The sequence below is a fragment of the Manihot esculenta genome, chromosome 13 (genome assembly GCF_001659605.2).
Source record: "Manihot esculenta cultivar AM560-2 chromosome 13, M.esculenta_v8, whole genome shotgun sequence".
Lineage (NCBI taxonomy): Eukaryota > Viridiplantae > Streptophyta > Magnoliopsida > Malpighiales > Euphorbiaceae > Manihot > Manihot esculenta.
Genome location: NC_035173.2, coordinates 4130770 through 4155072, shown reverse-complemented (window position 1 = coordinate 4155072; position 24303 = coordinate 4130770). Strand labels below are relative to the sequence as shown.

At 35.2% G+C, this 24303-nt stretch overlaps 3 protein-coding genes across 4 annotated transcripts; 1 reads left to right on the top strand and 2 right to left on the bottom strand.

Moving 5' to 3' along the window:
- Window positions 1–6567: 6567 nt before the first annotated feature.
- LOC110630472 (ethylene-responsive transcription factor ERF098) lies at window positions 6568–7196 on the top strand. The gene has a single exon (XM_021777984.2). It carries the CDS (start codon window positions 6640–6642, stop codon window positions 7078–7080), a length of 441 nt encoding a protein of 146 aa, XP_021633676.1. The 5' UTR covers window positions 6568–6639; the 3' UTR covers window positions 7081–7196.
- A 321-nt stretch (window positions 7197–7517) lies between these two features.
- Window positions 7518–10707, bottom strand: LOC110630577 (ethylene-responsive transcription factor ERF096). Its single transcript, XM_043949779.1, has one exon. The coding sequence runs from the start codon at window positions 8185–8187 to the stop codon at window positions 7729–7731; it is 459 nt and encodes a 152-aa protein (XP_043805714.1). The 5' UTR covers window positions 8188–10707; the 3' UTR covers window positions 7518–7728.
- A 208-nt stretch (window positions 10708–10915) lies between these two features.
- LOC110630460 (protein KINESIN LIGHT CHAIN-RELATED 2) lies at window positions 10916–15487 on the bottom strand. Of its 2 annotated transcripts, XR_006348276.1 has the most exons (3): window positions 13601–15487; window positions 11848–12364; window positions 11186–11316 (listed from the first exon to the last, which is right to left on the bottom strand). XR_006348276.1 is itself a non-coding variant. In XM_021777971.2 (2 exons), exons 1-2 carry the CDS (start codon window positions 15277–15279, stop codon window positions 11091–11093), a joined length of 1905 nt encoding a protein of 634 aa, XP_021633663.1. In that variant the 5' UTR covers window positions 15280–15475; the 3' UTR covers window positions 10916–11090. The 2 variants fall into 2 exon arrangements, 1 of the variants encoding a protein (XP_021633663.1); XM_021777971.2 differs by lacking the exon at window positions 11848–12364 and having other exon boundaries at window positions 10916–11316; window positions 13601–15475.
- Window positions 15488–24303: the final 8816 nt, after the last annotated feature.

Sequence of the window (24303 nt, the reverse complement as noted above, 5' to 3'; positions counted from 1 at the left end):
TTCTGGGTTGTTGAACTTTTGAATTTTTTATTTAAGAAAAAAAAAACAATTGTGAAGTTGGCCTTTACAATATTACCAACTTTGTATGATTTAATTTTAAGGAAGCTAGTGCATGCATCTTTAGTACTTCTTTTAGTTATAATAATTAAAATTTGACTGTGTTTTGAAAGAGAAATGTGAATTTTTACCTATTAATGAGACATAGAAAATTTTATTTTATTTTTATTTATTAAGTAAGTTAGTACATGTATATTTATTTTATGAAAAAATTATTTTTTAGTCCCTGAAATTTAACATAATTAACACTTCTATCCCTCTATTTTGGTGACCCAACACTTAAGTCTCTCACTTTCTTTTCTATCCAAATTCGTAATCCTTTCGTCCAAAATAGTCGTTTGAAACACGTAAATTGACAAAATTAACCCTCACGAAAAATCCCGCTATTTTAAAATCACAAAACCCAAATCCAAATACCTCTTCCTCTTCTTATTCTTCTTCTTTCTACCCTTTCTGCAACTTCTTCTTCTTTTTCTTTTTTCTTCTTCTTCTTCTTTCTTCTTCTTTTTCTTTTTTCTTCTTCTTCTTATTTCTTCTTATTCCTACCCTTTTTGCAATTTTTTTTTCTTCTTCGTACCATTTCTGCAACTGGAGAAAACATGAAAGAGAAAAAAAAATAGAAATTTCACATTGAGATAAAAGTATTTTTGAAAAAAATTATCACCTCTCACATTTGACTCTTTGACCAAACGGTTTAAATGGACGGAAGGACTAAGAATTTGGATGGAAGAGAAAGTGAGGGACTTAAATATTAGGTTGCTAAAATAAAAAAAAAGAAATGTTAATTACGTTAAATCTCAAAAACTAAAAAATAAATTTTCCTTATTTTATTTATAAAAATAGAATTTTCAATGAAAAAGCTGTTATGGCTCATTAAATTTTTTAAAAAATTATTATTTAATTGATATAATTTAATAAATTAATTATTTAATTGCTTTAATAAGGGACAATAAGATGAAAAAGGATTAGATTTTTTTAATTGCTGTAAGGTCGAAGAAATTAAATAATAATTGTCACGGATCTAACTAGGGTGCTGATAGATCCTGCGCATGTGGCGTTTCTTTTTTTTTTTTAAAGAAAAAATAGAATGAGCTTGACTCTTCTAGAAATGTCCAAAACTTTGAACGCCAACCGTTCAAAACAAGGCCTATAGTTTTTAGACATGTATAATTTGAAAATAGCAAAATTATTTTCTTTGAGAAAAATTTAAATTTCAATGCAATTAAAGGTTACGAGTAAATAAAGTCTGTAATTATCAATTGATTCGAGTTATCCACTAAATTACTACATAAAAAAACTGCATTTTATACTAATTTATGGTTTGTGAATTTGAAGAATTTAATTAATTTTAATTTTTAAATTAATTTTGAAGTTAATCAAGTTGGTCTAACATATGAATTTTAGGTCAAGTCCTCATATTGACTGTTAATCGAATCCTCAATTATATAGGTTATTTAAATCCATGTTGTAAGCATATTAAAATCAATTACAATTACTTTCTATTGAATATGTTTCAATCAAACTCACAAATCAAATATAAAATATTTTAAATTTTAAGTAGAATAAAGTAAAAATATCAAATTTATTTCTAAGTTATAGAATGAGAATAGATAAATTTATAATTTAACAAAAAAATAATCTATATGACTGATAAAATGTAAAAAATTAATAAAATAGAATAGAATTTTTGAAAGTCATAAACTAATTAGATAAAGTAAAGAAAAAATAAAAGTATTTTTAAATTTAATACGGTGATAAATGTATTTAAATAAAAATATTTATAAATCTAATTTTAATGATAGTTGGATTTCACTGCTCCGAATTAAGGCCAGGTCCACGATGACAACCCATGATTTGAAAGCTTCTAAAGTTTCCCGCGTGAGTCAGGTTCAGTCCGCTCAGTTTCAAGACCGAACTCTATATAGATTTCTCAATCAGGTCGGTCTGCTTTTTTCGGTCTCACGATCAGACCTCTTCTAAACTCAGCCTTAATCTCCTCTACCAGCCCAGTCCAGAAGGAGGAATGTGGCCAGTCTATCCGCCTGGTGGGTCACCCAGCATGCGTGTCAGAGGAGAATTAAATAACTGTTATGCATGGGACAGAGATCCGATACTCTCGTACGTCCGTATCAGTATGGCAGAGATAGGTGGCACATTAAAAGTAAGGCCGTTATACGTCACTAACAGGCAAAAAAAAAAGAATAGAAGGGAAATAACACCTTTCTCTCACACTAAATTTACAGAACACTTTATAAATTTTATTTTCTCAACATCATATCATTAAATTTAATAATAAATATATTTAAATAAATTTAATAAAATTAATTCTTTAAACAATGCAATAAGACAAGTTGACTATCTCTATGTGCATAGTAATTAAAGTAGAAGAGATTTTTGATGGGACAACAAAATCAGGTTTGGTTTTAGGGCCATGTCATCCAGAAAGACAGAAGAGGGCTATGTGCATGAACACAACACATTCCCCACATTAAACTAATAATAAAAAATTAAAAAAGTAATTAAGAAGAATTTTGATGAATCCTCTCTTTAATTTGAAGTCAATACATGGATTCTATTTGCTAAGATAACTATTTATTTTATTTATAAAAATTAAATTATAATTTCATTAAAAAAAAGTTATAGGGTAAAATATTTTGGTCTTGGTAATGAAAGAAGACAAGACAAAGTGTTTGTTCTCTTTCAAGAGATTTTTTTTTTTTTTCATTGTAGAGTCAGCAAATATGTCATGCCCAATTAGATAATTAGTAAAATATGGAACAGTATTTTCTATTAAAAAAACTTTAATTTATAATTTTTTTTAACAGTTAAATAAATGGAAATAAATTTTAAAGTAATTTTTTAACATTTGGAGAAAATAAAATAAATTAAGTTTTAAATTTTATAATATTTTATTAATTAAGAGGTAGAGCAAATGGGTTGAGTAGACATGCAAAAATGTCTTGATGGAAGTGTGGGTCTAATTTGTTAATATATATGAATAATATTATATTTATTAAAATTAATTATTTATTATTAATTTTATAGCAAAAATATAAAAATATATATTAAATTAATACTATAAAAATTAAATAGTAATTTTTTTTCTAAATTGCATTCAAGCCATTGATTTGTATGATAATCTGAGTTGTAAGAGGCTTAAAATTTAATTGAGAGTAGAAGTGGGCTTCAACTAATAAAAGCCCAATTCACAATACAAACTCAAATTATATTTAATTAAAATTTATGTTATTTTAATTATAACTCATCCCTATATTTTTATAAATTAGCTTTTAAATATTATAATCACTTATTTATAAACATTTACATTTTTTACAAATTAATATTTCATATTTATTAAATTTTAATATTTTAAATTTTACAGTAAAATAATAAAATAAAACTTAAATAAAAAATTTTGACACAATATTTATTTAGATTCAAGGTCAAAAAATTCTTTCTTGCTTAATTTTTTAATTATTTTTTATTTAATTAAGAAAAAGGTAATTACAGATTTTTTATTTAATTTTTATATTATTATTTTTGCATATAAAATAATAAAATTTAATAAATATATAAATATAAATACTTATTAGTAATTATTATATTTTAAAAATATCAAAATTAATTTTAATTAAAAATATAAAATTTAAATTGAAAGATTATTTTAAATTTATTAATATGAAAACTAATATATAAATTAGTTGGTTACACTACTGGTTTTTTCTTAAGAAAAAAGAATGGGCTTTTGAAAATTTCTTGGGCTTGAAGTCGAAAATTGGCATCCATTTCCAAACTGTGAGTATTTGTGATGCTCGGCATTCAGCAGCTTGATATTAGTATAATGGAAAAATTATTTTTTAATATATGAGGTATAATTAACGGATTAGTGAAAGAAAAAATACCAAATTACTATTTCTAAAACTCAATATTTTAGTTCTTAAAATTTAATTTCTATAAATTTATAGGTGCCTCGTAAATATATTTTCGTCTCTAAGATGTTATATAATTAATAGATTTGTCCCTCTATTTTTTAAATTTAACACTTAAGTCCTTAAAGTTTAATTTCGTCAAAATTCAAAGAATAAAATCTCAAATTCAATCTCCGTAAACAAATAAAAACTTCAATAAATTTAAGATTCAAATTCAGCAAAAATAATAAAAATTTAAATATATAAAATTTAAATTATTAAAAATAAAAAGTTAAAACCTAATAGAAATTATTTTTGTGATGCCTCTCGCTGTCGATCTCTACTCACCATTTGAAAATTTTATTAAAACGTCTTTGACATTTTAAAAAGTCTACTATTTAGTCTTTCCATTAATTTTAGTCGTTAAGTCTTATAAAAAATAATCTAAAATACCCATGATATGGAGTGACTAATTAGTGAATTTTTTAACAATTTGAGAGACCAACTAATAGTTTTTTCTAAACTATATGGACTAAATAATAAAATATTTAGTGATAAAATTAATAGAAAAATTAACTAATAGATTTTTTAAAATGTCAGGATATTTTAATATATTTTTTAAATTTGTGGGACTAAATAGCAAGTTTTTCTATACTATAGGGACTAAATAGTAATTTTTTTAATTTTATTATTGATAAGGATATTTTTGAGATTATATTTATTCTCTTTCCTTTGACTAAATAAAAATCATTGACTTAACAGAAATTTTTGGTAGAATGATATTAGATTTTGACAGAATTAAATTTCAATAACGAAAGTATTGGATTCTTAAAATAGAGAAATAAATTCATTAATTATGCTATATTTCAGGGACTAAAAACTAATTTTTTCTACTATAATTTTAATAGTAAACTAATTAGTTAAACTTCTTATATCATAATTACTTAAATAAAAAATAATTAAAATAAATGATGCTTTAAAATTTATATTATTTAACATAGGAATATTGAAAATAATGATATTTACTATCAAATTTGCGCAAAAAACATGTATTTATGAATCTATTCATTTTAAATTATGTATATATATACACACGAAAATATATAATTAAATATATATAAAATTTTATACTCACAAACTTAATTTACAGGTATCTGAATAAATTTAAAAGATATCATATTTTATTTTCTCAATTTATATATATAATTTCGAACTCTAACTAAAAAGATGGTTATAAGTTACTTATGTTTTACTTTTATAATCATTGAATTATTTTTTATGAGTGTTTTTCAGCAGAATTAAAAAAAAACGAGTGTTTCTCTCACCTGAGTAATAACGAAAATGAAAGATGTGGCAGTAGAAATAATTTTCCACTCCTTAGCTCTAGGGTTCTATTTACTGGGACTTGGGTCTCTGTAATTTAGAAGCTTGTTGGACTTCAAAAAACCATTTTCTTTATAGACATATTCTAGAGTTGTATTTTTTAGTTTGAATCTTTGGTATTCATAATTTTTTTTTAATTGAAAATTGAAAGAGTAAAATCTGATACCTCTCAAATTTATATTACGATATTCATGAATTTTATTATACCTTCAATAAAAAAAAATATTTATCTTAAATTGAAGTTTTTTCTTTTTCAACAACTACACTTTAATAATTGGGTCTCGAATATCTTTTAAGCATGAATGATCGAGTTATCCAGAAATTTAATAGCTAATTATATATTATATTTATTCTAAAGAATTTATTTCTGAAATTCAAATTAAGATAAAACAAAGAATTCATCATAATTTCTCTTTCAAATAGGTTTTTTAACAAAACTTTCAAATAGTTTAATATAAAAAGAATTATTTTCAAATTAAATTGAGAGTTCTATAAGAATTTTTGCATAAAGTTTAAATATTTAAAGTTGTATTATATCAAAATCTTATCTACAATAAAAATTGGTAGAATATCCATAAAAATTATTTTACTTGAATTTAATAATTACATAAAAATATTTAAATTTATTATACACATTATAATACAAAATAATATTTTATTTATTATTTATATACATAAATTTAAATAATAATTAATATAAAAATTTAAATCAATTCCATTATAAATATCAATTATTAAATTTTGTTTCGATTTATAAAATTTTATTTTATCTATATTTATATTTTTTAAATTGATTAAAAAATTTTATATTTAATTTCTTTTAATGTGTTAATTGTATCATGTTTGATTGCCCATGGATTAATACAAAACATCCCAACTTAATTAAAAACCAAAGTTCCAAACTACCCATTAAGGGGGGGATGTAAACAAGAGTCAGTGAAGACCTCAGCATCCACTCATCACCATAAATTATGAATCTTTAAATTGCCCAAATCCATTGAACATAATCTACGCATGAAAAAGCTTCTTCATATCAAATTTTATATACCCTTTTCCTAAAACAACAAGGAAGATTTAGAAGAAGAAGCAGCTTCCCAGCAACTACACTTTAAGAAATCCAAACCGTCAATTTAGACCCCTTTGATTTTGTTTAGCCTATCACCTTTTTTTTAAAAAAAATGAATAAATAAATTTGGCATTTATAAATATGTGATCCAAAACGTGCTATCTTTTGCCACCAAAATTGAAATCAAAAGTAGCTAGACCGTTGCCACCTTGAAAAAACAAGAATATGGAAGCATCTCAAGGAGGGAATAACAAGAGCACAAAGAAGCAAGATAGGGCCAGTGGAGAGACTCGATACAGAGGGATTCGCCGGCGGCCTTGGGGGAAATTTGCTGCTGAGATTCGTGACCCAACAAAGAACGGTGCTCGACGGTGGTTAGGAACATTTGAAACGGCTGAAGAAGCTGCCAGAGCTTATGATCGAGCTGCTTTTGCGTTTCGTGGTCATTTAGCTATTCTTAACTTCCCAAATGAATATCAATACCATCATCACTCCTCTCCGCCGCCGTCATTTGCTTCTTCTTCTTCTACGCCGTCGTCCTCCTCCTCGTTCTCTGTTGCTCCTCCGACCAGTTATGGGCTTGTGGGTTCTTCTGGAAGGCAGGAAGTAATAGAGTTTGAGTATTTGGATAACAAATTATTGGAGGATCTTCTTGAGCATCAATAAGGTAGACAACAGTAAGGCTTATGACCCAGAAATGCAATTCTTTCATTTTTGGCTGTTGATGATTGTTTGATTTGTAATATTGAATTCAAGATATGCATTTCCATTTAATTTTAAAATTATACAAAATTTTAGTTCAAATTTCAATTATAATCATAAAAAATACCCAGCCAGTATGTATAGCACATGCTGTTGAAGGTCAACAAAGGTCTTCTTGAAGTTTTCAGACAAAAAGTATATAATTTACTGTTTATGTCACAGACACCTCAACCAAGCAATTTCCAATTTCCAATCGTATGAAAGCTTTTCAATTGACGGCTATATATTTATATATGAATGAAGCAAAAGTCAGCTCATGATCCAATCTATGAAGTTGCTTTTGGTAATTTAGTATCAGAAAATTAACAAGCATGACAGAAAAATCAAAACTCAAGGTCAAGGAAGACAAAGAAAGGAGATGATTCAAATTATTGCTAATATACAATCAATTTCTATTGGGTAAAAGGGTTACGTATGGCCCCACATAATGTTACAAGATTAACTACCTTCCTGTAGGCGCCAAAAGGATTTTCTTTCCTTTTCTTTTCTTTTCTTTCCTTTTCTGTTACCTTTTTATATGATCATACGGATTCAATTCTATGGCATAAAGGTTCAATCTTTGCTGGTCTTTTCATTGTCATCGAAATCAAGAAGGTCTTCCAGCAACTTGTCATCTAAACACTCAAATTCAATCACTTCTTTCCCATGTTCAGTCCCACTACTTCTTCCCACATTCTGTAAAATTGAGGAAGAAGAAGATGATGATGAGCAAGAGGATGATGATGATAATAATGAAGACGACGACGAGGAGGAGGAGGAAGAAGAAGAAGAAGAATCAACCTTAACCGAAGGGTGTTCATCTGGGAAGTTGAGGATTGCTAAATGACCTCTCATTGCATAAGCAGCTCTATCATAAGCTCTTGCAGCTTCTTCAGCTGTATCAAATGTCCCCAGCCATATCCTAGCTCCTTGCCTCAAAGAGTCACGAATCTCCGCCGCGAATTTCCCCCACGGCCGCCGTCTTACACCTCTATATCGAACGTCTCCTCCTTTATTAGTATCTTTATCCATGGCCCAGCTAGCTAGCTGCAGAGTACTGACAGCAGCACCTGTACTCTCCCAATTTATACTGGGTGGAAAATGCACTTGTCTGGGCTTTAATTAAATGGATCAAATCTCCACAATGATTAATAATTATCAATAAAAATTTCTGATGGCAGCTAATTCAACGTGCTAAAGAACAATATGATAGGAGCTAGATTTGGGGTGATGAATCGATGATGGCTTCAGCAGTAGACAGGACCACTTCTCTTTATGTTTTTTTAACTATTTTTCTCAGAGGGAGGCTGATGCTGTGGTGAGGTCAGGCAGATTACGTTGCCTTGGTTTCTCAGATTTGTATAAGCAATTAGGTAATTAATTGATTTGTTAATTGGAGATGGGAAATAATTAGATTAATTAGATTCTCCTTTTCTGGGTATTTTAACTATTTATAATCTCCCATTGGACAGAGTTAACCCTAAAAACCAGGCATTAATGTTGATGAAGTCATCAGGTGATTACGTATGCTTGAAACGTCATCAGCTACGTGTTCAGTTAGTTGTAATGGCGATATATATTTTAATCAGAGGCTCATCATCAACCCATGAGAGGATTTATAAAATAAATAAAACACTTTTAGGGGGCAGATTCTGAAAGGAACAAAATTTTAGAAAGACGTGTATTGGTATTTTCAATGGTGAGATCAGATGGCTTATTACACAGTCTTATGTCATGTGTTTGAGTTGGATGATGAGGTAATGTGGCTTACGCATCATTCATTTGGTCACTTGTTTTCATACAACAATTCTTCTTCTTCTTCTCCTTGATATTGTCATTTTTTAATGTTAGGATTCAGATATTGAACTTATTGAGTCATAGAAACATTTACTAAATTTAAGGTGTTGGTTTCCCTACATAAAAAATTAAAACATCATACAGAAATATGGGTTTTGAGGGATGAGAGCAAATTTGACATTTGTTTTGGATGGATAAGGAATGTTGTAATGGGATTTTAGCACATGGATGGCTGTAAATTCAGGTGCATTCATCTTTCAATTAGAGGCAAAAAGCCAAAAAAGGAGAGCACCTATAAAGGATTAGTTTAATTAAGCCACCAGAGTCTAGGCAACCCTACTCCACCGATGCAAACATCTGTGCAATTCAAGGTAATAATTTTTTTTTTAGTGATAAACGCATCAAAATCATAATAATTTTATTGAATTGTTTTCAAAATTATAATAATTTTAACAAATTATTTAATACAAAGAGAAAAAGATAAAATATAGAGTTTAATATAATTGAATGAATCGAATCGGATAAATTTATAGTGATGATATTGTGGTATGATTACAGTGACAATGAAAATATGAGTTTTTAAATTATTTTAATTATGGATAACAACTTGATTGACTCGTATTTATTTTTATAATACACAGTGGCAACTTGCAATTGGGCAACAAGGTCAGCTAGATTAAAACTAGTTTTTTTAATCAATTAGCTTAGGTTAGGAGGGCGACTTTAGTTTTAATATAATCTGTAGGCAAATCAAGTTGCTCCTTTATTCAGTTGTAGCTTTTGATTTTGAAGGCAAAAATATTATTGTTATTTTCAATAGAGCCGGCCTTCATATTCTTTTGTGTTGAGTAGAAGCCGAATGACTACGACGCCGTTTGAGTATGAAGCAATAATCACAAAATTATTCTATTATTTACCGTGAAAAATAATAATATTTGTATTTATAGATGAATTGGATTGATTTAGATTTTTATCTATTCCCTTATTTCTCTTTAAATTGGATTTGGATTTGAGCTGTCTTACAGCATCAGCTTGATTTGCCTGCATTTATTAAGTGCTTGTTTGGTTTGGAAGCAAAAACTGTTACATGAAAAAACTATTTCATTATTTAAAAGTTTTGATTAACCTTAATCAAATTTAAGTTTAAATTATTTTTAAATATTTTATAATTAATATATTTAAGAAAAGGTACTTTTCTCAATGGTAATGTCAACAAGAATATAACTAGTATGAAATGCAATGTTAAAGAAAAGCACAACTAAAGCAGAACATCCAAAGGATAGTCTAAGATTAGGATTTGTCCTAACTAGTAACTATGCAAGCAGTCAATTTATGTAAAAGTTTTCGTTCAACCTAATTACTTTCTATTGTTTTAATCACAATCACCATAATCAAGATCAAATTGTGCTTTCTTCTCTACGTAAACAAGTAAAGAAAATTTCCTGTCCCTGAATTATCTGGAGGCAATTGCTTTCCTGGCAAGCATTATCCTAACTTTCAAGTGTAATTTCCTAATGAAGTGAAAATACAGTGACTCATTAGTATCCACATCATAACTACCCGAGTAAAAGTGAAATGAAATGCCTGAGAGACACCTAGAATGAGTACTGCCTACAGCTGCTAGTCTTCCTCAAAGGTAGCGTTCTAGATGTAGCCATGAAGAAGCAGATCACCTCCAACAAGCACCAAGCTCATCAACCAAAAACTCAGAATCTCAATTTAACTCAATAACTCAAAAGTCCAATTAACCTGTTATATTATGTGATGTAAGAGTTGACAACAATAAAAACATAATTTTGCCTCACAAGATCAAAATTTTTCATTGAAATATTGAATTTTTTCTAAGGCCAACCCTGACATAGAAATGCAGATAAAGATTATTAAACAAGTGGTCAAGTGTGCAGCTCTCAAAAATCTTCACTTTTTTATAACTATGGTGTCCTTTTAATTTAAATCTTTTTGAATGAAATAACTAGAGCTACTTACGTATATATAAAAGCTATAACAATTATACACGTGCGAGAAAGGAAAAGAAAAATATCACAAGCAATAAGAAGCCCTCTAAAGTTGCATGAAAAAGAACTAACCCAAACAAAACAGAGCAATGTGATATATGTGACGGATTATATCATGGTTGTTTACTTCCTGTTAAGAGGCACATCAGGCTGCAGGCTTCTGCCAGAGGGACTACTATGTGGCAAGGGCAAAGCCCTGGTAGGAAGCTGGTTTGTGGATGTACCACGAGCTTTTGTCTTTAATTGTTCAAGAATTCGACGGGCCTCTATGAGTTCATCTTGGGCACTACGCCCATGGCTTTCCCAGGCATCAATTGCCCGCTGCTGAAATTCAATTGCAAGGGCATAGCTGTAAAGTCCAAGAAAGAAGATATCAGAAAAAAATCATATCCCAATTACCAAGGCATAAGAGGTAACAAACTTATGACCGCTTGACTTCTTGCTGCTTTATTGCTGCCATGTAGATAGGGGTGAGCATTCGGTCGGTTCGGTTCAAAACCGAACCGAACCGAAATAACCGAAAACCGAATTGAAGAACTTTACAAAAACCGAACCGAACCGAATAAGAGGGATAACCGAATCGAACCGAATCAAATCGGTTCGGTTCAATTCGGTCGGTTTAATCGGTTAAACCGATTTTTGGAGCAATTCGTTTAAACTTAATGCTAAATGACCTGCCAGCAATAGCGTTTTAAATGGCAATTCCATCCTTTTTCATCAATTTTATTATGTTATTCAAAGAATTTGAAAAAATAGTTGCCTCAACACAATATCTAATTTATAATATATATAAATCAGGATACAACATCACAGATTCACAGAACAACAGATTCACAGAACAACAGATCTAATGGAATTTGTTTTCAAAATATTTATTTACCTTCTACAGTTGCCTCAAGTTCAACAGCACACATGGACGACACAACCGATTGAACTGAGGGCTGGAGGCGTGAGAGAGATGTACGACACAACAGCACGCGACAGTGCACGACAGCTATGCAGATGTACGATACAACAGCACACGACAGCGATGACGGGTGATGCGGCACCGACGATTGCGGCGATGGGTCACGCAGCCGCAACATACAAGTCGAGGTACCCGACGATGGTCAATCAGTCGATGTCGCCGGGAGGAAAGTGGAGGTTGGACGGTGGAAGCACCGCTAGAAGTGGTGGATGGAGGCACATGCACTGTGAGCGTGAGGACGGGTGACGCGGCACCGACGATTGCGGCGATGGGTCACGAGCCACAACATACAAGCCGAGGTACCCGACGATGGTCAATCAGTCGATGTCGCCGGGAGGAAAGTGGAGGTTGGACGGTGGAAGCACCGCTGGAAGTGGTGGATGGAGGCACATGCACTGTGAGCGTGAGGTGAGGGCAGGCGGCGTGGAATCTGAAATGGAGAGCGACAGAGCGTGAATGCGGACTGTGGCAGACGAGATGACTTTTAGATTTAGGGTAAATAAGTGAACTATTAAAAACGACGTAGTATTGATGATTTCGGTTCGGTTCGGTTTAATCGAAATTTTTGAATTTAAAACCGAACCGAACCGAAATCACCAATTTTTCAAAAATTTCAACCCGAACCGAACCGAATAAAAAATAAAACCGAACCAAATTTCCAAAATTAATCGGTTCGGTCGGTTATTTCGGTTTAAACCGAATACTGCTCACCCCTACATGTAGATATGCAGGCATAATATTTCTATTGAATTTTTCTAATCGCAACAGGTGAAAAAACTACCATTTCAGAGTCTTCAAAAAGTTAATTACCCCATTATGGTAGGAAAATTTTGGAGTAAGTCCAACCTTCAATATTTTCGCAAGAATTTGATTAATCTTAGGATTCAAACCAGCTCAGCTTTTATTGCAAACCCAAGATTTTTACTGTTACAGCAAGCAAACAGCCTATGTGTCCTCATGGAAAATTAAAACTTTCTACAGATAAAATCCTCTATGAACAGAAACAAGATCAATATATCTGTTGTTAAGAGTGATTGTTGTCGCTGCAAGTCTTTGCTTTTAGCCATATCCATTATGTAGAAGACTAAAACAAGAAAGCAACTAAATAGTCAATGTAATGAATGAAGACACTACAGCAACATATTCCGCAAGGTGTACTAATGCAATTGCAACAAATTAAAGGGTGAGAATCCCTGAAGCTGAAAAATTCAATTGTATGATGACATTTGCAGCAGAGAATACATCTATCCTTTCTCCCCAAAATATACGTGAACATGGGAGCAAGAAAGAAGCATGAAAGCTTTCCCGTTTCCTCCCAGCCTTGTGGCATGCAGATGATGTATCAACTACGAACTCTTTAGCAAAGTGGTCAGAGTAGACGTAGAAACAAGAAAAGATTAAATTGCAAATGCATAACATATGATATGATCAGGAAAGGGAGGTTTTCAGTGGGGGAGGGTGTACATGTAGGAGTATGCTGTTTAGGCTTTGATGCTTTATGAGGCAGCTAACATTATGGAAGAGTAACTAACTAAAAGGTTAAAGAGCAGAAGAGCAGTCAATATTAATTAGCGTATTAGTGTATCAGTTTTAGACTGCAGCATTATTTCCATGCCAAAAGTTCAGAATGAAACCAGAAATCTAGAACACGCAAAATAGTTCTCACCTTCCCATGGCACCATATGCTTTCGAGAGATTTTGACATGCTTCAATTGCATCTGCATGTTGAGGACCAAGTGCCACATCCATGATATCTTTTGCAACTGCAAACATCTGCGCAGCTGACTGCGGTCTATCCAGTTCCAAATATGCTGCCCCTAAATTGTTATAGATATAACCCACTCCAAAATGCTTAGAACCAAAGCTCTCTTTCAACCTTTCAGCAGCATTCTCCAAGTAAGGAATTGCCTGAGGCACCTTACCTGTCAACAAAAGTAACCACCCAACTCTAGCAGAAACACTTCCTTCTGAGTGCTGTTCTTGTGGGAGCTTCTCAAGCAAAGAAAGTGTTCTCTTCAGCAATGAGATCGCCGTTTCCAATTCATTCATATTTTCATACTGCATTGCTATCTCTGAGTATGCCTCAGCAACTTCAACTGGAGAAACTGACTCTTTCTTCTCAAGGATTCCACAAGCAATTTCCAGACATTTCTTTGAATCAGCAAACTTCTCTTGATTACTCAGAGCTTTTGACATTGATATAAACACCAATGCTCGAGTCTCACTGTCTTTTTCTGTCTGCTGAACAATACCTTTCAGAGTATTAATAGCCTCATCATATCTGCCCAATGCTATCTGCATATTTGAGGCATCAATCTCTGCATGAAGCAAATCTGAGCTAAGACCCCAATTCTTCAAGACCTTTTGCGACAATTCATTCTGCTCCAATGCCTTCTGATGCTCCTCTAACCCAGTGTAAATGACACCAAGAAGCCTTCTATCACGTGCAACCTCCACAGAATTATTCCCCAGTCCACTCCTATGTATATCCAACGCCTTCAAACCAAATGGCAATGCCTCCTTGAAATTCAAAACTGCAACGTATGCCTCTGCCAGTTCCCTATTTGCCACACCCAATTCCTTACTATCCTTCTCCAACGTCATTTCTTTGATCTCTAAGCACTTCCTAAGATTCTCTAAAGCCTCCTCTCTCCTCCCTATTGCAGTCTTCACATTTGCTAACTCTAGTTGCACTGCATGCAGCACTGCCTTCATATCCTCTAAATTATCACTTCCCTCCTCCCCTAGCCTGCCTAATATCCTATTAGCCCTATTTAAATAACCTAAACTATCATTAAACCTTTTTAAACTGTAATTAGCAGAGCCCATTAATTGCAAAGTCATGGCAAGAAGTAAAGAAGGTTTATTATCAACTTTATCAAGAACTTTCAAAGCTCTAGTAGCAAAAGATAAGGTCTTTTCAGGGTCCTCACCTTCTTGGTCAAGTTTTAACCCAATTTTCAATGCAGCAAATCCAAGCTCTTTCTCATCAAAAGAAGCCTCCATTTCTTTAAAAGCTTGAAGCATCTCCTCAGCTGTCTGTGCAGATTCAAAAGCTTCTTCAAGTTCATACTTTTCCTTGATTTTTCTCTGCCTAGAGGAGATTTGAGCCTTTTCTTCAACAAGGGTGTCAATGTTTGGAGATGGGTTTGCTTGGAATTGGCGAGGTTTAACGATTAGGCCATTGGTTTTAGTGCAGTGTTTGAGATGATTGCCGGGTGAGTGGAGCGAAGAGGAAGAAAAGGAGGCGGTGTCAGATATGTAATTTCTAGAAAGGAGAGGAGTCAGTGCTTTGTTGTGTTGGCGGGTAAGGCGAGAGAGAAGTGAAATTGAAGCTCTTCTCATGGTGGAGTTCCAGCGCTTGGTGACAGTGGCTCTCAGTTAAACCCTTGAAGAACCCCAGATCCTTGTAACTTTATGTTTCTGGATGCTCCGTCTGCACATATCGCGTTGCAGGGGTAGGACTCTGATACGCCTATTTGGTAATGAAACGAAGTCGTTTCCTTCATAGACAAAAATTAAATGCGTGCCTCCTCCATTTTCCCTTTTTGAGGATCTGGATTATTAGTTCTTGGTAATTTGTCATGTTTATTAAGTTGATAAGGTAGTTAAAAAGATATGAAATTAAGCCCTCGGCTATTTTTTCTACTTTAAAGGTGATGAAAAATTAAATAAATTATTTATGAGTTTTAGCTTTTATATACAACATCAAGAACTTTTTTTTATCAATGCAATTTTATTACACTTTACATGGACCAATGGAATACATGGAGATGGAAGGTTAAAAAAAAATAAAAAATCAAAGCTCAACTCAAAAGATAGAAATTAAAACACACCAACAAACTAAAATTTAAAAATATTCAACCCAATAAGATCCGACCATAACTCAAACTCAAAAAACCATCCAAATCAACAACACACCAATTTCATAACAAAATAATATCTTTTCATGTTACAGTATAAAAATAAAAAAATTAAGATAACCGATAATGTCATGCAAACAAAATTATTTCTGCAACATCAAATTTATAGTAATACATATATGCAATAAAAAAAAAATAAAAAGACAAATCTTCGACAAAACATAGTAAAATCTTCGTCTGAACGGTTAACAGAGAGCGACACAAAAAAATTTCAGCCAAAATAGCCGATAAGAGTGAGTGATCCAAAATATGAGCATCATAAAGTGAGACTTCTCTCTGAAAATATGAATAGAATACTTCAAAGCAAATTCACTTAAAAAACTCTCAACAATATTCACTTGAGGCTTAACAAGAGAAGCAAAATAAAATAGAACAGCAGACTAAAAAAAATCGATGGGAGGAGAACCAAAACTAAAATGAGAATGAAACAAAGAAACAAATCCACTTTTTAGACAGGGAAAGATAAGAACAAAATAATGAGAAAGAAAACCAAAAATCTGACTACATATAAAAAAAAAAAGAAACCTTTTCAAAGAACATAGTTAAATAGCTAAGGCACAATAATATATTAAAATTCAAATGTTAAGAATTAATCATGTTCACTTTTAAAATATGAGAATTAAACTATTAGTTTTATATAATTAAGAGATAAAATTAGTAATTTTTTTAAAATAAATAAAATTAAAATTGTTTCAACTTTTTAAATAATAATAAGAATTATATAGTCAATCTAATTGATGTTTGGTAAGTAAAATTATCACTATTAAAGATAAAGACTAACTATAACAGTTTTATCTATTTTTAGTATTTGAGTTATAACTGTATACTTATCTTGTATTTAGTTAGTTGTAGATATTAAGGATAAAGACTAACTATAACAGTTTTATCTATTTTTAGTATTTGAGTTATAGCTGTATATTTATCTTGTATTTAGACTTGTATTATATAAATTTTTGTAATACGTTCAGTAAATAATACAAAAACCCTTTTTTCTATATGATATTAGAGCCGCAATCTGCTCTCACGAGTTTTCTGATTCAATTTTCTTAAACTTTAATTAATGGCTTCGTCATCTATTACTGTTATTCAATTAAATGCTCCAACGCATTTTCCTATTAAACTTACTCAGGAGAATTTTCCTGTTTGGAGAAAACAGATCCAATCAACCTTAATTGGTCTTGATTTACTTGATTTTATTGATGGTTCACGGGTTGCACCATCACAATTTCTTTCTGAAAAAGACAAAACAGCCAACCCAGCTTTCGCCTTATGGTTTCGACAAGATCAAATCTTGATCAGTGCTCTTTTAGGAAGTTGTTCCGATACTATTCAACCCTTGATTTTTTCAGCCAATACTGCTAAAGAAGCATGGGATCGGCTTCACCAGAGTTTTGCTAATGTTTCTCATTCTAGAATTTTGTCCTTAAAGACTAAATTAGCACAGAACTCTAAGGGAACCAAACCGATTGTTGTTTTTCTCAATGAGATGAGGGCTATTGCAGATGAGCTTGCTCTTACCCAGAATCCGGTGAGTGATGATGATTTAATTGTTTATATTATCACGCGATTGGGAGATGATTACAGTCCCATAGTTGCTGCGTTAAAAGGTCGTGAAACCCCAATAACCTTTTCTGATCTCTTTGAAAAACTTACTGATCATGAACGATCCTTACAAGAAAAAGATTCCACAACTGTTTCAGCTACGTCACAAGTGATTGCTACTATCAATTACACTCAACGTTCTAGAGGGTGTTCACAAAATCAGAATGGCAATTATAATCGATCTCCACAAAACTACAATTATTCTGGAAATCGACGTGGTGGTCATGGTTCTTACTCTGGTGGTCGAGGTCGAGGTTCTTATCGACCTGATGTGGTATGTCAATTTTGTGAATATACTGGGCATGCTACTGCTGAATGTCGCAAATTGGCTCGCTTTCTTAAGGAGAATAATATGTCTTTGAAGACTGATACCTCTCATTCTTTAGCACCGATACCTGCAGTTAATGTTACTTCTGCTATGGCTGCTTCTTCTCCACAACAATGGTTGTGTAACAGCCCGGAAACCGATACCCCTCTGTAACGGCTCCAAACTGCTCGGCACTAGGATCCAGATCGGCTTAAGGCCGCCGAGACCCGTAGTAAGCCTACTATGAACTCTGTGAACCTGATAAAATCCCATACATGATCCAACTCGACTCCTAACTGTTCTTTAAAATTTACCAGACTTAACCTTTAAAACATCAGACATCTCAATCTGAAATAGCCCTCAGGGCTAAACCAGTGATACTCTACCAAGTAACCTCCATGCACTATGCTCCGAAACATAGAACCCACGCTGTAGGGTCAGCATATCATAAGTTAACCTTGGCTACCATAGAGTCACAGGAATCAAACCTGCTCTTCTCTAATGGCCTTTCTATAGGTCACAGGAATCAAACCTGATCTTCCCTCTGCACTGGTCTTGGGTCAAGGGAATTAAACCCTATCTTCCCTCACAGGTATCATTCACTGGGTTTTGGAAACACAACATCTATGAAGCCTGGTTTGACTCATTTCTCATGAAACTGAAAACAGGATACATGCATACACAAGGGATAAAACATCCTATAGGCAAAGCACATATTAATCCATAAGCACCTTAACTGATCATCTATCCATCTGTAATACATATCTCTTTAATTTACATCATGTCCACACTATTCTATTACACAAGTATACTGGAGCCAACACTCTGATGCTTCTGACTTCCCAGCTAACCCTGTACCTGCAAAACTGGGATTACGGGAAAGGGATGAGCTATAAAGCCCAGTGAGTAGAAACACTGAAAACAGTTCATTCATACGCACGTTATATGAAAATGCATCACAACTCAAACATTCCACATCTGGGATGAGACATGACCTCAAAACTCCCTCGACGGGCTATTGATGTCGCTTTGGTCCAATCCTCATAAACAATGACAATGCAATGCACCGTATTCGTGATTCTAATGCAATCACCCTAAGATATATCATGGCATCCATGATGCATGAACTATGCTCAAACAGTCTGTGATTTAAGATACAACATTAAGTTTAGTTCTACTCACCTCTGCTCCTCAAGCAGAAACCTGACTCACTCTGCAACTGCTAATCCTGACGACCCCCCTGAACTGTCGGGTCCAATCCTACACAAATGGACTCGAATGAGGTGTCAAACACTGCTAACATAACTCTAAACCAACTCCCTAAAAACCCCCTAAAAGATCCTAGAACAAGTACACAAAGCATGCAAAAGAAGGCTGGGCAGGACACATTCGGCGGCAGGTTCAGCGGCCGAATGTCCTCTCCAGAGACGAAACTCGCCTACTTTCGGCGGCCGAATCTCCACTTTCGGCGGCCGAAGCCTTCGGGGGTAAGGTTCGGGGGCCAAAACACACTCCAGAGACGAAAGTCTCAACCTTCGGCGGCACCTTCGGCGGCCGAACCTCCCCTCCAGAGACGAAAGTCCAATCCTTCGGGGGCAGGTTGAGGCAGCCGAAACCACCTCCTCAACACGTTCGGCGGCCGAACCCTTCTTCGGCGGCCGAAGCTGGGTTCTCCAGTTAGGCAGAACCTCGCTCACCTCATACTCAACTTCCCCCAAACCTCACGCCACATGCATCTCAACACACATAACAAGCATATACTCAACTATATGCACAAAGGGGTCCAAAACTACCTAAACACCCCAACAAACAACACCCATAACACATAAACATACTCATGCATAAAAACCCTCAACAACATCCTTTTACACCTCACCATGCAACTCTTCCCTTTTCCTCCATAAAACTTGCTGAAAACACGATAAAACATAAGGATCAACACTTACCTCTTGGCTGGTGTGATCCTAGCTTCAAAACATGGAGAAACCAAGCTCCTCAAGCTTCAAGCTCCACAACTTCCTCTTTTTACTCAAAACCTTCAAAACCAAGGGAACACTCATAAAAACCTTGAAAGATTTGAGAAATCTCAGGAAAACCTCCCAAGGAGAGCATAAACCCCACCTTGACCACAAAGAGAGCTTCCAGCTCCTTCCATGGCCGGTCAAAGGGGCCTTTATAGGTGGCCAACCGCCTTTCCTTCGGCTGCCGAAACTGCATGCAAAACCATGCAACGTTCGGCGGCCTATCGTGAAGTTTCGGAAGCCGAACCTATAGCACTTTCGGCGGCCGAACATTACCTTCGGCGGCCAAACCTGCATTCTGCCTCCTTGGTCTTTTCTCTTCAAAATTCAGTTCCTTTCCTTTCAAAACCATAAAACCATAAAACACTTCAAACCATGTGCGAAAACCTTTAGAAAACCTTCAGGTTACCCTTGCAACACCCCTCAAAACGAATCCGACATCCGAGATTCCACCTGACGGGAGGAATTCCGATGCCTGAACGAGCCGGGTATTACAATCTACCCCCCTTATAAAAACATTCGTCCTCGAATGTAAAAACAAAACAAACAAATAACAGGCAAGTAAAGCCTAACACTTCTCTTCCAAAAGAGAATTTCTGAAACTCTACTTTCCTGATCTGAGTCCATACTCCAGAATTAGTATTCTACTCTTTTTCTGAACTCCACAGCTTTCGCTGCGCTACTCTGATCCGTACTCTTCACTTTTCACTTTTCATCAGTAAACTAATCTCTCTCACTCTTTCATTTTCACCAGAGACCCATCTGTAGGTTCGACACCAATCTGTAGGGTCGACACCAATCTGTACTCCTAATCCTTACCCGCCTTTCTTCTTCTTTATTAAACTAACTTAATCTTTAACTCTCAACAGGCTACTGCTGCTGACTTTCGCAACGGATTCTACCTGAATCTCTAATCATACCAATCTGTAAATCCAATCAACTTCATTAGAACAGCTAGTAGATCATCAACCTTAAGACGAATCTGTAACACTCAAATCGTAAGGAATCATCCTTCGTTTCCCACAACAACACTGGAAACATTCCAGGGTGAAGTACTAAGTCAGATAAAACCTTATCTACCCCAACTTTCCACGACTTAGCTCTCTCTGCAGGTGCCATTCTGTAGGGCAAGGAAAGAAAGAATTGGTTATGCGTCTAGATACCATTTTCACTCCCCTCTTCAATTTCCTAACAGTTGGTAAACCTGACAGTATGCTAGTACCCACTAGCAATGGCACTGAGGCTGATTCCCTATCCTGACAAACTTACTCACAAGAGCTAAAACAACCCTCTGCTAACCTTTCCTGACGAACTGTGAGCCTGTAGGGCTGACATCAACTTCTAGGCACCTCTATACACTGTCCTTCTAAAGGACTACCACCGATCCATCCTCTACCCTGAACTCTCCTACCTTGTCGCTGCTGACACAGGTAGTACTGTGAGTAACTAGCCAATCCGCCCTAGAATGACATCACACAGTCAACTCTAGAACCAGAAGGTCAGCTGGATCGCATCTACTCACCACAAACTCTGAACTGAACTGACTGACTCTGCTTCAGATGGATCATACACTTAGGTACACTTAGGTCCACTGACCCAAGAAACACACTCTAAGCCCAGAAGTCCTCAAACCCATCCTACCAACAGCTCACAATAACAAGGAAAGCGAAACACTGGGGTCCAACACAAACAGCATACACATCCGACTACTTACAAACGAACGTACCTAACGTCGCCGTATTCGATGTGTTAGTCTCCTATTATGTCAGGGTGAAGATCCAAACGAAAACTCATGGAACTTCCCTCGGGAATCTTTCAAGAAAAGACTGACCCTTTTCTCTGCCTCAACTACCACCCAATCTCAGACTGGCTCTAACCTCTTTCTGAACTTAGTCTTACTCTTGTATTCTTTTCTGCTCGATCTCCCTTACGTTTATCACATAACTGATATCCTACTATAGTTCACACAAACACAACTCAGATCACTCAAGTATGAGCATACCTGGCACTGAGGTGTCAGATGTGTCAGCCTCTCCTCCTTGCCTATCAGCCTGAGCTGCTCTACCTGTATCTGCTCCCTGAGACTGAACCAACTGGGGCGCAAAAGGACACTCACGCATCACATGTCCCTCCTGTCCACACCTATAACATCCTGTCGTACCAACAAGACAAACTCCCTTATGCAACCTTCCACACCTCAAACATTTTGCTCTGCCTCTACCAGAACTTGCACCAACATCATAACCTAGACTCTTGTTTTTCTCTGACCGTCTCAAGCCTCTAACCTTTTTCTTAATGGTTCTCCCCCACATCACTCCTTTCGCTGTAGCTGTACTCCAAGTGGAGGGTTCATTCTCTCCTATCCTAGAGTCCTTGGTTTGAGCATCCTCTAAAGCCTCTTCATTCAAATTCACCTGTATACCTACATCCTTTCTTTGCACATCTCCTCCTGTCTCTCTCCTGTTTCCTGCCATTCTTCCTAGATCTATTCCTTCTCTCATTTCCTCAACAAACTCTTCAGACGGATCTGATTCCACAAGGTAACCAGCATCACTCATCTTAGCTCTCCTGACGACAACACACAAGAAACAATCATTAGCACACATAGAGTTCATATGAAAACACATGAACCTACAAACTTTATACATGCATACACAGTACAATAGTTATGCACATGCATATAGTCATGGCATATCACATCATCCTCAAAACAAAACTTAACTTTCTTATCCTAGTGGACATGAGTTTACTTATTGTGCTTGCCTTCCTAGAACATCTAAACCAACCTCTTTCCGATGTGGGATATCTCTAATCCTTGCACACAAATGCTCAACACACCGTACTTAAGAGGCCCTATGCTCTGATACCATCTGTAACAGCCCGGAAACCGATACCCCTCTGTAACGGCTCCAAACTGCTCGGCACTAGGATCCAGATCGGCTTAAGGCCGCCGAGACCCGTAGTAAGCCTACTATGAACTCTGTGAACCTGATAAAATCCCATACATGATCCAACTCGACTCCTAACTGTTCTTTAAAATTTACCAGACTTAACCTTTAAAACATCAGACATCTCAATCTGAAATAGCCCTCAGGGCTAAACCAGTGATACTCTACCAAGTAACCTCCATGCACTATGCTCCGAAACATAGAACCCACGCTGTAGGGTCAGCATATCATAAGTTAACCTTGGCTACCATAGAGTCACAGGAATCAAACCTGCTCTTCTCTAATGGCCTTTCTATAGGTCACAGGAATCAAACCTGATCTTCCCTCTGCACTGGTCTTGGGTCAAGGGAATTAAACCCTATCTTCCCTCACAGGTATCATTCACTGGGTTTTGGAAACACAACATCTATGAAGCCTGGTTTGACTCATTTCTCATGAAACTGAAAACAGGATACATGCATACACAAGGGATAAAACATCCTATAGGCAAAGCACATATTAATCCATAAGCACCTTAACTGATCATCTATCCATCTGTAATACATATCTCTTTAATTTACATCATGTCCACACTATTCTATTACACAAGTATACTGGAGCCAACACTCTGATGCTTCTGACTTCCCAGCTAACCCTGTACCTGCAAAACTGGGATTACGGGAAAGGGATGAGCTATAAAGCCCAGTGAGTAGAAACACTGAAAACAGTTCATTCATACGCACGTTATATGAAAATGCATCACAACTCAAACATTCCACATCTGGGATGAGACATGACCTCAAAACTCCCTCGACGGGCTATTGATGTCGCCTTGGTCCAATCCTCATAAACAATGACAATGCAATGCACCGTATTCGTGATTCTAATGCAATCACCCTAAGATATATCATGGCATCCATGATGCATGAACTATGCTCAAACAGTCTGTGATTTAAGATACAACATTAAGTTTAGTTCTACTCACCTCTGCTCCTCAAGCAGAAACCTGACTCACTCTGCAACTGCTAATCCTGACGACCCCCCTGAACTGTCGGGTCCAATCCTACACAAATGGACTCGAATGAGGTGTCAAACACTGCTAACATAACTCTAAACCAACTCCCTAAAAACCCCCTAAAAGATCCTAGAACAAGTACACAAAGCATGCAAAAGAAGGCTGGGCAGGACACATTCGGCGGCAGGTTCGGCGGCCGAATGTCCTCTCCAGAGACGAAACTCGCCTACTTTCGGCGGCCGAATCTCCACTTTCGGCGGCCGAATCTCCACTTTCGGCGGCCGAAGCCTTCGGGGGTAAGGTTCGGGGGCCAAAACACACTCCAGAGACGAAAGTCTCAACCTTCGGCGGCACCTTCGGCGGCCGAACCTCCCCTCCAGAGACGAAAGTCCAATCCTTCGGGGGCAGGTTGAGGCAGCCGAAACCACCTCCTCAACACGTTCGGCGGCCGAACCCTTCTTCGGCGGCCGAAGCTGGGTTCTCCAGTTAGGCAGAACCTCGCTCACCTCATACTCAACTTCCCCCAAACCTCACGCCACATGCATCTCAACACACATAACAAGCATATACTCAA

What these genes read in the sequence shown, in the direction of transcription:
- LOC110630472 (XM_021777984.2), top strand. Translation starts at nt 6,640, where the DNA reads ATGGAAGCATCTCAAGGAGGGAATAACAAGAGCACAAAGAAGCAAGAT.
- LOC110630460 (XM_021777971.2), bottom strand. Translation starts at nt 15,279, where the DNA reads ATGAGAAGAGCTTCAATTTCACTTCTCTCTCGCCTTACCCGCCAACAC. An exon ending in GCATATGGTGCCATGGGAAG is followed by an intron (nt 11,317 to 13,600) that starts GTGAGAACTATT and finishes TGGACTTTACAG; the next exon opens with CTATGCCCTTGCAATTGAAT.
- LOC110630577 (XM_043949779.1), bottom strand. Translation starts at nt 8,187, where the DNA reads ATGGATAAAGATACTAATAAAGGAGGAGACGTTCGATATAGAGGTGTA.